The sequence below is a fragment of the Humulus lupulus genome, chromosome 2 (assembly GCF_963169125.1).
Source record: "Humulus lupulus chromosome 2, drHumLupu1.1, whole genome shotgun sequence".
Classification (NCBI taxonomy): Eukaryota; Viridiplantae; Streptophyta; class Magnoliopsida; order Rosales; family Cannabaceae; genus Humulus; species Humulus lupulus.
Window position 1 is genome coordinate 129,952,158 of NC_084794.1, and position 16,572 is coordinate 129,968,729.

At 38.8% G+C, this 16,572-nt stretch overlaps 1 protein-coding gene across 1 annotated transcript; it reads right to left on the reverse strand.

The window, feature by feature from the left end:
- Window positions 1-326: 326 nt before the first annotated feature.
- On the reverse strand, window positions 327-13,502 carry LOC133814721 (uncharacterized). The gene is made up of 5 exons (XM_062247647.1): window positions 12,752-13,502; window positions 950-1,000; window positions 771-843; window positions 549-608; window positions 327-441 (listed from the first exon to the last, which is right to left on the reverse strand). The coding sequence occupies exons 1-5, from the start codon at window positions 13,500-13,502 to the stop codon at window positions 327-329; spliced, it is 1,050 nt and encodes a 349-aa protein (XP_062103631.1).
- Between the last annotated feature and the right edge of the window lie 3,070 nt (window positions 13,503-16,572).

The window sequence follows — 16,572 nt, forward strand, 5'->3', positions numbered from 1 at the left end:
TTTAGGTGAAATCTCATGGTATTCACACAACTCAACCACTAATCGGGGGATAGGAAACCGAAACCCTTCCCTGAAGGGAAGTTCATACATACACACCCAACCAGGTAAGCGCCAGTCAGGCCGTTCCGCCTTAGCAGGATCATGCAGACTGATGGTATCAGGAATCTCATAATGACAACGAAGATAGGGCAACTCATCTAAATGTATCGAAGACCTAGGATTGGAACTAATCATACTACCAGAATCCGGCATACCGCCATCAATAGGTTCGTTAGAATCTATTCCCCTTCCAGTAACATCACCTAAAGGACGACCCCCCAATTCTACTACTGTAATTCGGTTGTATCAACCATCTCAGCAAAACTCTGCAAGTGAGAACTAAAATCTTCTTCACTAAATGAATAAGACAATCGAATGACTGAATCAACATGGCTATCACACCTACTTGTATACATAATGAGCTTATCACATAAAGCAAAACAACAGCTAAGCTTGAAGGAACACAAAAAAGACATGAAGACATTTAGCTAGATACGCAATTAAGAAACACTGAACGACTCATCAACCAGTCAGACGGACCACTCATTAAAAACAAGAAACCAACAGACCTAACATAAAAAACATACGATAAAACAAGGCAAACAGACTAATATACCAAATCAAATTACAAAGTAATCAGTTAGACAGCAGTCAGTCAGCCTATGAGTCTTTACTAATCTGTCAGACAGACCACTCGGCTAAAGGAACAAAAACACATGAATCAGACATACACAAATCCAAAATGAATAAACAACAGAAATGCAATTGCCGCCATTGCAATCAGACCAAACACAAACGGAAAATCTACAGAAACAAACAAAAATAACAGTTGAATTACCTAACCTAGCACGAAGAACACGAAGAACATGCATAAGAACATTCGAAGGAAAACAAAAAGGAAAAAACTTACCTCTTGAAGAGCTCTTCCACTCCACACCTTGCACCTCCCCTCCAAGCCTTCCTCAAATGAATGCAAGGGTAAAAAAAAATAAACTACCCTTATATAGGCATATAACTCCACCAGATGAGTGCCAAGTGTCAACCATCAGATGGCCCTACCAAAGAGGGATTCAACTTCCCCTAGGGAACACTTCAAGTCTCAGAGACAAATGAAAGTTCACAAGGAGTAGGCCACTCGGCCATCCCGGAGGAGCCCTAGGCCCACTCGGCCATCTCCCCCGGGCACACAACCTCATGGCAGGCCACTCAGCCCAAGCACACGAGTCACTCGGCCACCCTGGTGGAGCACTCAGCCATCCCGGAGGAGCACCCGGCTCACTCGGCTCGTGCACCCCATTCAGTCGGCCAACATGTGACCCACTCGGCCAGGCCTCTGGGCCACCCCATGAACCACTCGGCCAGTAGGCCGTTCGGCCCAACTAGACAGTTGGCCAATTAGGCCCGCGCACGTCTGCAGGCCACTCGGATGCGCAGGTGCGCCTCACTCAGCCAATCAGGCCCGCGCGCATCCGCAGGCCACTCGGACAGCCGGAAGCAAAGATGCGCATCACTCGGCCGCAAGTACATACTAGAGTAAGTTCAACTTTATCTTCTTAGATGTGACAAATTAATTTTTTGATGGGTTACTTTATTAAAGTATTTCTGACATATATTATTTTTTAATGCATTTGGTGGTATTTTCCATGTTGAATCCACGTCACGTTGAGGTAGACTACTACAATAGCCTTCTAGAAGTTGATGGTCAATTATTCCCTGAGTTGGGACCAGTTGTAGTGGAGGAAGTAGAGCCTGAGAAGGAGGCAAAGAAGCTAGCAGAGGCTGTAAAGGAAACTTCTGTTTTTTACAAGGATGTCCCAAGGGTTGAGGAGGGCACTACACAAGCCGTTGTAACTTCCTCTAGTCAGGTTGCCCAGCCTAATTATGAAGAGTTAATGCAGAGGCTCTAGAGGATTGAGGAGGGCTATTATGATTATGCGTAGTTATTGCAGAGGCTCCAAAGAGTGGAGGAGGGCCAGGCGACTTTACTTAAGAATCAGACTAAGATCATGGATCAGTTGGTGCAGTTGATTTTAGTGGTCTCTGATCGATCCAGGGAACAGAGCTGACCCACCCACCCACACTAAGATACAGGTTCAATGGGTGAACATTATCTTTTTGTACATACTCGAAAAAAAATATCACTAATTTTCTGTAACAACCCGGATTTTCAAGACTCGAAAATGCAGAAATATAAATGTTTTCATTTAACAAAATGTCTCAAAATCTCGTATAAAAAACTTTTTAAGAGTTGTATGGCCATACTTAACATTTAATACAAACATAATTTATAAAGAGTAAACTGAGCCTAGTTTATGAAAATAAAACAACATTTCCAAAAAGGTCGGTCCACATGTACATTCACAAGGTAGACTCCAGCGCTCACTGCTCTGCCTTGCCCTTGTTCTTATCTACAACGGGAAATAACTAGGTAAGCGAAAAATCTTAGTAAGTTCAACTTTAAAACAAAAGCATGTAGAGAAGACAGGTGGTCACTGTAGTGGACAAAATCTGTCTGCTTGATAAAAAAGAGTCCAACAAGCAGTCAGTCAGCCCAATAATAAGCTAGCCTAATTAGCCAATAAGGCCCAAACCCATGTAAATAGGCTCGCATATACAATGTAACACCCAAACGCCCAAAACCATACCCAGACCCAAACCCGGATACTCTCAGTCAGCGAGGGACCTTGAAACAGTCAAGGCTCATACCACATTCGCCGAGAATTTCGGAAAGAAACCACTTGAAGCGAGTCAAACGAATCAGAAAGATGAAGGAGAACGGAACAAAAAGGAGGACAATAAATAAGAACATCAAGGGTTGAGAATGGGGGATCGGATAATCACCTGACTCTCTTTACTCTCCAATTGAAACGAAGGCTACTCTTTTTCTGAGCGATCCAGTCAAGCAAGACAAGTCAATCAGTCCGATTGGGCTTGACCCAGTCGCTCGATCCCTCCGTCATCGCCACCGTCACTCACCATTCTACTACTCATCCATCCATCATTATTTCGTTATTTATATCATAATTTTTATTATTTTCAATTAGCTCTCATTACAACCTGACTAACTTGAGCGTCGGAGTCCCTTTGGCTGACACCCCACCAGTGCTCCCAATTGAACTTTCGTCTCTCTCTCTTTGTTCTTGACAGGTTGTTGGTGCCCGTCTAATCAATTGTAGGAAATCACTTCTATAGTCACTGACCAAGTTATTGTCCACATATAACAATAGCTCACAAAATTAGGGTTCTGGATCCATACGGACCCTACGCAATCAATTTCAAGAATGCAAAAGCATCATAGCAAACTTATGGTTATGCCTGATAACCAATGGCAAACTATTTCATATAAACAGATAAATTCCCGCACTAAAAAAATCCCAGAGCAAGCAGATATAATATATCACAATATAATTTGAGACCAATGCTCGACAATTTCCAACAATTCGGGCGTATCACACCCTCCAGCATAATTTCTAATCTGTAAGAGAGAACAGAGTCTCAACACTAAGATCTAACCAATAAATATCCCCATCAAGGGTAACTATTGAGTTACCTAGGGCATTGCTACTTATCCAAGAGTAAATCCCTCACAAGGGTAACCATCAATTTACCTAGGGCATTGCTACTATTCCAAGAGTAAATCCCTCACAAGGGTAACCATCAAGTTACCTAGGGCATTGCTACTATTCAATAGTGTTATCGAAGTTACACGGGTTTACAGAGACTTCTATGTTAATCAGTGGTGCTTGTGAGCAGTTGCCCCTAGGGTGTTCAGCCTCACTCAAACTTGGCAACCCCTAGTATCTCTAGGCACTCTCACTGAATGGCCAATATTCACGGCTACTATCCAGGAATAACTTATCTGAGCACTTGCTCAGGTTCTAACCATTCAATGATTAAGTAAGCACGAGGGCCCCTAGTTCTCATTCATTTTGGCGCGCCTAGGTTTAAACCAGAAATCCTCACCTCTTGGCCACTCGTCGTGGTAATGAACTAGACATAATAAAATCAAGCAGTGTGACGGGGATCAACCGTCTAGAATAAGACGGACATCTACCGGTCATATTTTCTGAATCAACACCTACTAGACTAACATCTCTATGCAAACTTTCTACGACAATGTATATATGTGCATGTGTCTCTATACTAACATACAATACAATAGTCGTTTCATGTTGTAGCCACACAATATAAATTGACTTACTTGGAGTCCTTAGCTCTCAGCAGGATTTCACCCTCCAATGTATAATCAAATTATGCTTAGCCAAAACTGTAATTATCCCTACAGTATACTCGGATTAATTATGGTACTTCATAATTCATTATTATTATTTTGGGCAGTTTGGTCATTTTAAAAAATCACTTGTAAGGATTAAAGATCCTTATTTGATTTTAAACCCATTCAAGAAATTCGTACTAAAAAATTTGAGATTAAACTCTAAGTCTTGGAGAGACCTATCCTATGGTCTCGATACTTAGGCTCGGGTATGCAATGGTATTATCCCACAATCCGCTAAAAATCTTTCTCTTTAAAAGTTATGCTATTAACCCATACTTTCAACTGGCGGTTAAATATATAAAATATTTTAGCCAGTATTATATCTTGAAAATACCAATTAAATTCCTTGATTATTTTTCAAGAAAATAATCTCTTAATTTTCCTTTTATTTTTCCTAAGGTTTTAATCTCTAAAAATTGTTTAAGAAAATAGCCTAATTTTAACTTAATTAGGAAAATCGTTAATAATTTTTTTATCATGACTAGTTAATTCTCCGAAGTCAATTAATAAAGTTTACTTACTAGAAAAACAATTTACTTAATTGTTTTCTCAAAATATAGGGTTTTTAATCCCTCTTTTAATTTATCAACTTATTAATAAATTAAATCTTTTATTTTTAGAAAGAATAAAAATTATTTAATAAAAATAGTTCTCACTTAAACTCAAAGTGGTATTTTAGGTCAAAATGTTCTTAAGACTTACAAAGTTTTTATCTTGCAATATGCACAAATGTACTTTTATCTTAAGTTCTAAAATCTCATTTTTACACTAAGTGTGAAAACCCCATTTTTCACATTTTTAACTACATACTTTGTTAGATCATAACTTGAAATTTACTTACCCAATTGCTACCAAAATTTCTCAATTCCATATTTGGTATGCCATTTAGGTCTTCGTGAAATCTTAGGTCAAAAGGAGTATTTTTTATTGGTGAAAATATTTTCCAAACATTGAGGTAAAAATGACTTTATTTTCAAGTCCTTATTTTTTTCCAAACTTTGGCACTTAATAACTCTCGAACCGTTCATTATTTTGTTGCAAAATTTTACAGTGGAATACTAGGTTATGCCAAGAATATTTCCACCAAATTTTAGAAAAAACTAGGTTCATTTGACCTATACAGTGGCTATCCAAACTTGGTCCCGAATTTAAGAATACGAAAAAAAAAACAGTTTTTTTTTTACCTAAATTTTGAAATAGCATAACTCACTCATTTCTAAATGTTTTTTAGTGTTTCAAAAGCTCAAATTTATGTCCTCCATCTCAAAAACATCACAGTACAATTTATTATAAAAAAATCAGCATACAGTGGATGCTTGACCCCTTGGAAGTCACAGATCAAAACTTGTATTTTTTTTGTTTTAGGGTTTTCAACAAAACCCTTAGGGATTTTGGTCCCTATTTTCAAAAATCAACACACAAGCATCATAAAAATTATAAATCAACTACCATAGCCTTATTACATCACCAATAAGAAACTTAAAGCATTAAATATACAAAATAATGGTTAAAAATAAAAACCATACAATAACAACCATAAAAAGTAAACTTTTTACCTCTTGTTGTTCTTGCTTTAGATTTTGATGTTTCTACTAGCTTTGAATCCTTCAAAACCCTTTCAAAACCTTAACCAACCCCCCCAACAACATAGATAGTTAGCTATTGAAAGATCTATGGTTAAAAACTGTAATGCCCCAAAATCCTTAATGAGGTTTAATGGTCGGATTAGTAGGTTAGGAGGGGCCATGATTGATTTATTATGCCATTAAATGATTATATGCACGTTTATGTGAATTATATTATTATATGATGATAAATGCATGCATGTGGGTCCACATTTCTTGATAATGGCATTTTGGTAATTTGGCCCGTTGAGGGCATAATTGTATATTTTCATGCATGTTGGTGAATTATTAATGAGGCCACATTATAATGTGGATTTGTTCAAGCTACTCGGCATGAGACGATCTTTTAATGTAAGTTAGCGGTTTGGTCATAACGGGGTTAATTTCGGGGCTCGGGGTGAGTCTCGGGGTAATTTGGTGATTAGATCATTGCCGGAAATTAAAGGGTAATGGGATATGATTTATTAATATTTGAGAATATTGGAAATAACGGGAATTAGAGAGCGTTAATTATGATTAACAAGATAGGCGAGAAAGGATAGTTTTACCCTTGGTAGCCTTAAGAAGAAATAACTTAACCTAGGGGCAATATTGTCTTTTGACCAAGGATATATGTGAACCATAGAAAGCTGTAGAAACTTGCAAAAACAGAGTACGTTTCCTTCTTCTCCCGATCAGTTTTTCTTCTTCTTTTTCTTTGGAATTTTTTAGCTCCATTTGAGGAATCAAGCTAGGGAAGTGAGCCTTGAGGGTCTAGGGTTGTGTTCCACCATTGAAGAGGGTTCCATGTTGAGTTTGAGGTAAGATTCTAACCATAGAAACTCTGGTTTTATACTCTGTTTTCATTTGGTTTTCAGCTTGAATTTTAGATTGGATAGTTGGGAATTGATGGGAGTTTTTGGCAAAGATTGATTGGGTTATGATGCCTAGGACTTGCATGTTTGGTTTTTGGGTTCTTTTGTCAGGTTGGATGGAGTTTGGAATCAAGTTTTGAAGGTTGGAAAGTTGAGAAATCGAAGGAGGAAAAACCAGGGCTGATCAGCCTGCTTCTAGCGCTACAGTGCCCAAGGGAGGGCGCTACAGCGCTGTCTAGGGCCATTCAACTCTGCTTGTAGCGCCTAGGCGCTAGGGGGCAGCGCTACCCTATTTTTCTAGGGTCCTATTTTGGGCACTTTTGAGGGTTTTTGGCTCGGGGTTTCAATTCCTAAGACTCGGAATCGAATCTACTAGCTGTTTGGGTACGATTCGAGGTCCCGGGAGTGAGGTTTAGGTCAAGTACCTTTTATTGTTGATTTTCATTGATGGAAGTTATATTTGGTTATGACTAGGTGACCGCTAAGGAATCAAAGGATTGATCGTTCATAAGGGTCATTCTTTTATTATTTCTCGCTCCAACCAGTGGTAAGAAAACTGCACCCCATATGTGACATGCCTGGTTATTAATGAAGCATGTTGAGTTCTCTATATGTGGGCATTGATTGCATATTAAATGCTTAGCAATCTTGCTTATCTGTTAATAGCACTGACCTATGAGTCAGGAATCCAAAATGGTGTCAGTATTAACTACGAAGCTGTGACTTATTAGTCAAGTTCGGTAGTAGTACTGAGCACTGGTCGTATGGTGTTGGCTTATGAGTCAAGAAGGGTATTAGCGTGTTTAACGCAAGCTGAAAGATTAGATCTAATCGACATAAGCATTATCGTCATAAGCATGAAATGCTTGATCGACCATAAGTTCGATGAAAACAAAAGCGCTTGTCTAGTCTAAAGGCTAGTTACTTAGAGCCAAGGCCAGAAGGCCCAGGTGACTGCATCGTCACATGGCTATGAGTGCGGAGCCAAAGTTCGTGACTTACGCATTAGTCACTTATCTTATTCAAGTTTGTGACTCCATAGTCACTCATCTAGTTTAAGTTCGTGACTTACTCATCAGTCACCATCTGATTAGGGCTACATGCCCCAACATGATTATTAGAATCTCAATATTATCTGATTAAGGCTGCAAGCCCCAGCATGGTTACTAGAATCTTGAAGTGATATTCACTTATCTGTTTAGGGCTATAAGCCCAGTATGATTATCATAATCATCAATTGATATTGTATACATGCAGTAATGAGTTTTCTTGTTGAGCCTTGGCTCACGGGGGCTATGTGGTGCAGGTAAAGGGAAAGAAAAGCTCACCCAGGCTTGAGTGGAGAGCTTAGGTGGCAATGTGTACACATGTGGTCGCTTAACCACCACAGCCAAGGAGTTTCTCAGGGGAACTAGGGGTTAACCCTATTTTTGCCGCTTAGGTCGACGGGTTGTAACTCTTGCACTGTAATGACTGTTTTGAATTGTAAATAATTTTGTAAACACTTTTATGGGCTCATGTACAATTTTATGGTTTAAATAAAATATATCTTTTCCTTTTTATCGAGATTTTTCACCTTAGCCTATTAATGACACCTAGATGCACATTTATAACCAAATGACTCGGTTAGCGAGTTAAGCACGGTTTAAAGCTAACAGTAACGGTCTTGGAGTAACCAGGGCGTTACAAAAACTTTACAAAAGTCAAGTTTTTTGAAACTTTACCTTAGGGAACTCTTCCTAGACCAATGCTTAAGCTTCCAAGCTTTCTTAGTGTTATTGATGGTTTAAAAGGGAGAGAAAACTTGAGAGAGAATTTTTTAACAAGATGAGAGTGATTTGTGAGAGGGGGTCGGTTTTTTTTGGGGGGGGGGGGGGGGGGGGTTGGAAGAGTTTAGACTACTCTAAAATATCTAAAACACTTTAGTGTTTTTACTATGACCACTTGATGCCATTGACCCTAATTTAAACGGGGATTAAAACTAAAACAATTTGGTCCGCCCAATTTATTTCCTTCACATGGCCGGCCACTATTTATTTTATTTATGTTATTATTATATTATAATGGTTAATAAATATTTCTTAAGAAGAAAAATCCAAAATGACTTTTTGTAACCTTTTTCACTCATATAAAGTTTTTTTTTAAAAGAAAAACTTAACACATAATAATTAAATTAAATGTCTCTCACATTTAATTTAATTAATCACACAATAAAATTTAACCTAAGGTCCATTCATGGAATAAAATTCCCCAATTCAGTAAAATTAAGCATTTTAACACAAAATGCCCTAAACTTTCCATTTCCTCTTCCATTTATTATTTTTGACCAAAATTTTATTTTTATGAATGTATTTTATGCCCAAAATATATTTTTCATAGTTTTTCATTTTATTTTCCGAGATTTTTACCCGATTAGGGTTGTTGTGTCGGTCCAAGACCGAAAGTCTTATCTTGACTTTTAATCACAAAATTCATAATTTGGCTAGCAATAACTCATGGAAATAAATTCCAAACAATATAATATTATTTAAAATAATATTCTTAACTTGGGGAAAAAAAATCCCGACCCAAGTCATTTAAAGGTACCTGAAACGGAGGGCGTTACATTTTCTACCTCAATCTGCCTCGATAGAACTCGATTAGGCTCGACCCAAAATTTTCACTAGTATTAAAAGACACAACTAAAATCACAAAAACCTGTCTGCCTCGATAAAAATTGATAGGACAAACAAATTGCATTGATGGGCCTTGACAACAACATATAAGGACCCTCAAAATGTTAAGATAAATCTGCCTTGATAGGCCTCGACGAAGCTCGACAAGCCTCGATGGGGCCAAATCAAGCTATGAACACGATGGCCTCGATGGGCCTCGATGCTACCTCAACGAGCCTTGATGGGGCCAAATCAAGCTATGAACATAGTGGTATCGATGGGTCTCGATGCTACCTCGATAGGGCCACATCAAGCTATAAACATAGCGGCCTCAATGGGCCTCAATGCTACCTCGACAAACCTTGATATACATCATCAAGTCGTGAACATAGCGACCTTGATGGGCCTCGATGGTACCTTGATAGACATCGAGGCCCCATTGAGGTGTGTCGAGGAAAAAATTGCTAAGTTTTTTTCATTTAGATCAAAACCAACAAATAACAACAGAAGAACCTGAATGAAATAACAACAATATCCTAGTGACATCAATTTGTACACCAGAAGTTTGCATAACATGATAATGTGATGATAGAAAAATAATTAAGTAGTCAACAACACATTGATAGGACTATGTTTAAAGCCTAGCATTACATGACTTCCTATTGTGCCCATTACCACCACATTTGCTACACTTACATGGTTGGACGACCTTTTCCCCGTAGAAGGATAGTAGTTGTTCTTCGGCCTACCCAATTTCTGTAGGAAATACTATTTGCAGGATCTTTATTTATTTTCATGCAATTTACATATTATCAAACAAACATGCAAATTCCTAGAACATGCTCCTATGAAATTGATACAAATACAGAGTCAAGTAAAAACTTACATTATGCAGCGGAACTAGAACAACTCCATCATTCAATCTCTCTAACCCTTGATTCCTTTCTGTAGCAGAGTATTATCAAGAGATTGAACAATATCAGCAACACAGTCTTCCTCGCCAAGCCTTTGATCAACCTAGAACTAGTGTGGGCTGGTTCTCAACACATGAGATAGAGATCTTGAAGAGAAGAAGAAGAGAGAGTGGCCAAGAAAGGTTAGACTGTCTAGGTTTTCACTTACCAATCAACTGAAGCTCACTTCCTTATGAAAACCCTAGATATCATATTCCTTATATAGGCAACTTAATGGGCTTTATTTAAATTTAAATTAATTAAAAATAATAAACAAAAATAAAAGCCTTGGGCTGCCATAAATGGACTTGGGCCCAATCTCTTTGTTTTTAATTTAATCCCAATTGGGCCTAAATTCAAAACTTTTATTTTTTTTAATTAATTAATTAAATCTTAATTCAAATTAACTAATTATAATTTGAAACTTGATTTAATATTATTTATTTATATTGACACAAATTTATCAATATTAATAAATTTATCCAAAGATTCTCTTTTATTCTCTAAAATCTTATATCTCTGTAAATTTTCTAAAATTGACCTAGTCAACTTTAAAAATCCTAATTGATAATTAAATCAATTAATTGAGACATTCTAGATGATTTACTCAAAGGTGATGCAGGGACCATGGATCCATGAAATCAAGCTTCAATAAGTTACCGTGAATTTATTTACGAATAATTTCACTACCTTATTAATTCCTCGTGACTCCACTATAGACTCGGAATTGAACTCTTGAATTCATAGAACGTATTTTCAAAACCATAAATATGTTATCCATTGTTATAACCATTACAGTCAGTCAATCCTCTATCGATGACTTACTAACAAGATGGATGCAAATTACTGTTTTACCCCTCATCAGTATTTTATCCTTAACTCCCACTAAGTTCCTTATAAATGATATTTCTGTGAACTTGAGATCTCAATCATTTAACCTTTTGAACAAAGCAATTAAGGAAATCATATTTTCACTTCTCATACAGAAGTTATAGATTTCATATGTATGAATAATACTCCCACTCAATTACACTACTAAATCTCCAAGATGTAAGTATGGACTAGACCGTAGGGTAAGCTGATAACGAACAAGTCAAAAGATTTAAATAATATAATTAGCAGAATATTATCACTCAGAATTAAGAACGACTTAACATATGGTCAACGTTGTGACATTGATTAGATTCGATAACAACAATACTTTAATCAATATCTGTCCTAGTCCGATGTAACTAAATACATTCGATCTTATCTACTTGGTCGATGCCTTGGAGAAGACATCACACCCCGAATGTGTAAGTAGATCATATTGTAGATTTCCTAATAAGTGAAAATCCAAGGCACTAGTCTAATCTTAGGACTCGTTCTTTTGAACATATAATTACGACTATAATCCATTGTGACCTAGTCACTATAATTGTAACTATCCATATGTTCGGGACTTTATAAATGTTTGTATTATTTCAATAATCATGTAATAAAACAAGCAAGCAACACGGTTGTCAAACTAAATGATTTCTACTACTTTTATTGATAATATGAAATCGTGCTGCATGTCCAACATGGTTTTATAAGGGCATAAAACCCAACAATTTCTTCTTCTTCGGCCTTCCTACAGGATTTTTCTCAACAGGGACGCCGACAACCATATCTCTGATGTGATCAGGGATCACCCATTCATCCTCGTTACCAACAGGGTAAATAGTTCCCTTATAAGTTTCCCTCCCCAACTCGATTCTGTAGTAAGGGGAACACAATGAGTAGATGCTTATGCTCTTTTTTCTAGCTGCAGCAAATGCATGGACACACGGTATCCTAGTGGTTTGGAACATGCAGCAGGAGCATGATTTTGTGGCCAAGTTCACCTCACCATCACCATCACCATCAACCACAAGAAATTCATGATGACCAAGGACTTGGGCATCTAGGAAATTTTCTTTCAGACTCATTTGCTTCAAATCTGCCTCCATCAGGGGTGCTAACACACTTGTTGCTTTTGCTGCTTTTTCACGTCTTTCAGCAAACCACGTCTGTAGAGTGAATCGTATGAATTCAAGAAAAGTGGCAACTGGAAAGCTCCTTGCCTCCTTGGTTTTATTGTTAAAGCTTTCTGCGTAGTTGCTCGTCATGACATTGTATCAATTTCCAGGAAAATAAGCACGAGTCCACCTTTCAAAACCAATTCCCTCAAGATATTGAGCAATGGGAGGATCAATTACCTTAATCTTTTCAAAGAACTTGTGAAATTCTGTCTTTCGATGCGCATACACTACACACCCCATGATGTATTGATAGTGGTCGGTTTTGAATTTTTCCACCACATTCATACAGATGTGATGGTAACAAGCACCGTGGTAGGCATCTGAGAACACAACCTCCAAAGCATGAGTAATGCTTGCATGCCTGTCCGATACAAATGCTAGGTTTTCAACATCCCCTATGGCTTCCTGCAATTTTCTCATGAAATAAGTCCAAGAGTTATGGTCCTCGCTGCCCACCAGTCCGAACACAATTCGAAACAAATGGTTGTTCGCGTCCAATGCAACAACACAGAGCATGTGACCACCATACTTGTTCTTCAAGAATGTGTCGTCCACACAAATGACAGGATGACAATACCAGAATCCCCTCCTAGAAACACCAATGGAAAATAAGAAATACAAGAAACGACCATCTTCTGCTTTAAAATCAGAAATTGTACCTAGATTCTTCTGCTCCAACTGACACAGGTATCCAAGTAACTTGGAGTATGAATCCTCACATGTGCCTCTAACATACATAAATGCCTTTTCTCTGCATCTCCATGCCTTCTCATATCTTATTTCGACCCCAAAATGATGTTTCATGTCCTCCCTTTTATTGTTTGCCATGTACCGAGTACAATCAGTAGCAAATTTCCTCTTGGTTAGGTGGCCAACAACCCATGGTGCTACTTGATGGTGGTCCTTCTCTTGGATTTCTTGTGAGCAAGTGTGTACATCATTGTAGACCGTAATCTCAAACATTTCAGACTGCATTTTTTTCTTTCCCCTTAATCTCCAACCACAATAAGGATCCTTGTAGGTTATGTACAACACATTAGTACCCGATTTATTCACCATAAACACAAAATTATTCTTCATCACAACGATGGTCGCCTTGGTTTTCAATTCAAGCTTGTTCTGAAAGAACATGCCAAGGTGCAATTCTCCTGGAGATGTGCCAGTTGAGGAAGGATGATTTTTGTAACGCCCTGGGTAGCCAAGACCGTTACACTGTGTGTTTATAAAGGTGAAAGACTTGCTAATCAAGTCATTTAACTCGAAACGTGTCACTAAAACTACAATAGAACTAGGGTTAAAAGATTTTGGTCTCAAAAGCTTCATTTCATATAAACAAACATTCTTTTTTATATGGGATCCAAAAATTAGTAAAGTTAAAGACCGTTTGAAAAGATTCAAGATTTAAATATAGTTGCTAGCCACTCTAAGGCAAAACAGACAAATAGGCTTTTCTCATCCAGTTCCATTCCTCGGCCTTGGCGGCCGATCAGCTGGTTATGTACATTTGGCCCCAAAGTTCTCCATCTCAGGACTGGTCCAACTTGCCTTTGCCTTTACCTGCACCATGTAGCACCCGTGAGCCAAGGCCTAGCAAGAAAACACAATAACATAGCATAACCATTAAGCAAACAATCAGATAACTCATACAGTATAAACATGTACTCAACAGTCTAAGCATTCATGTTATTCAAGTATTCAACATACCAAGTATATCACTTCATATCAATAATCAATTCACATATGATAGCCAGGGTTAACGCCCTTAGGCCGTACCCTCTATTTATCCCACTGACTCCGGCCCGCTTAAACCAAGCTCAGGGAATATTAAGCTGTCCTCAGCTACCAGTGGCCGAGCCGCGCCTTGTGCGCAAGTATTGTTAACGGCACCCTTAGGCCGTTTATGACATCATACAAATATAGGGAGCTCTTAGTCCCATCACAGACACATAACCGGGTGCAATTATCTTACCTTTAGATTCGCTAGCTTTGTTCAATTTGATCCTCAAGCACGATCCCGCCTGAGCCCTAGCGTACACCTAGTCACAGCCATAGATCAGAATCATCACCAAACCTCAAATCCAAAACCTAGCCTCAGGACCAATCCCGAGCCCTCGGGAAGCCCTAATTCCACCAAACGGGGTGGTGGAATCAAACCTCAAGCCCCCGGGCAAAAACCCTAAGAAATAACCTAAAAACCCCTTTCTAGAAACAGGGTAGCGCTACAGCGCCTTAAGGAGAGCGCTATAGCGCTACAAACAGAGCCAAAAGGCTCTGGAACTTTAGGACCTAGCGCTGTAGCGCTAGTCACAGCACAGCCCAGCACAGCTTTTTCTCCTTCGAATTTTCCCGAGCCAAACCTTCTCAAAACTCAACCAAACTTCAAAACAAGCCTCCCAACATCCTCAACTCATCCCATACGTCCCAACCATGCAAAACTCAATCACATGTTCCCCAAATCAAGGAAATCACCATAGCTGAACCTAAAGCTCAGAAACTCAATAAAAACAACAATTGAAACCACATAATTCAAGTGACCAAGATCAGAGCTTCTTACCTTAAATGGAGGATTTCAACCTTAGGCTATCCTCCACACTAGCTTAACCTTCACCTCCTTAAAGCTTCAGCCTTAACTCCCTTGAATTCCCCATCAAAACTCAGCTCAAAATCCATAACAATACTAAGAACTAGAAGTGAGTTACAACCTCAAAACCTTACCTCAAATGATGAGTATCCCCTGCCAATTCCTCAAGCCAAACCAGGGATCCTAGCCTCAAGCTCTTGCCCAAACTCTCTCTAAGTTTTAGCTCCAAGAAACCTCAAGAATTGGTGATGAGAAGCCTAAACCGTTGAGAGAAACCCCTGCTTTTCCCTTCCTTCTTTTCTCTTTCTTTTCTTTCTTCAGACCTCTACTGCCTTCTACACATTTCACCAAGGTATAAAGTCTAGTAATACTTATCCCTTATAAGACAAATGACCAATTTTCCCTCCCCTTTATAACTAAGGTTTTAAACCTCCTAGGGGCATTTTGGTCATTACATCCAATTCGCGCCAATTCCCCGAATGCCTCTAATATTTACCGCTTACTTCCCGACACCTAACTAATCACTAATTACATTCCTAAATATCAAAATAAACTCTAATATATTCTCTAAATTCTCATAAATACCCCCAGGCTCGACCCGAGCCGGGTATAAATCCCCGTCGTGGCTTTTTCGCTAAATCGCTCACTAGGATCGTCTCGAGTCACAGATTACAATTATATCCACATAATAATGTGGTCTCGACTACTTATCACAAATATATACAGTTATGCCCTCAACGGGCCAAAATTACGATTATGCCATTCTAACCTAATCAGAGCCTATTTGCATACTAATACACATAGTCATGCATCACAGATATTCAAATAGTCATATAACATGCTTTTAAATCATTTAATCACATATAATCCAATTATGCCCTCCCGGAAAACTAATCAATGCCCTTAAGCCTTATTAGAAAATTTGGGTCGTTACAACTATCCCCTCCTAATGAGAATTTCGTCCTCAAAATTTACCTGAACAACTCGGGATACTGATCCCGCATCGCTGTCTCAAGCTCCCAGGTCGCCTCCTCGACCCTACTATTCCTCCACAATACTTTAACAAGAGGAATCGTCTAATTCCGTAGTACCTTGTCCTTCCGATCCAAGATCTGAACCGGTTTCTCTTCATAGGCTAGATCTGTCTGCAACTCCAAGTCCTCATACCTCAATACATGAGTCGCATCTGAGACATACTTCCGGAGCATAGAAACATGGAGCACGTCATGAACACTCGACAATGGTGGTGGCAAGGCTAACTTGTAAGCCACCTGATCGATCCTTTCCAGGATTTCAAAAGGTCCGATGAACCTAGGGTTTAGCTTGCCCTTCTTTCCAAATCTCCTCACCCCTCGCAATGGTGAAACTCGGAGAAACACGTGGTCATTAACCTGGAACTCCACGTCCCTACGCTTGGGATCAGCGTAGCTCTTCTGTCTGCTCTGTGAGGGGGGCATCCTAGCTTGAATCTTCTCTATAGCTTCACTTGTCCTCTGAACCATATCTGGCCCCAAATACTTCCTCTCACCCATCTCATCCCAATGAATG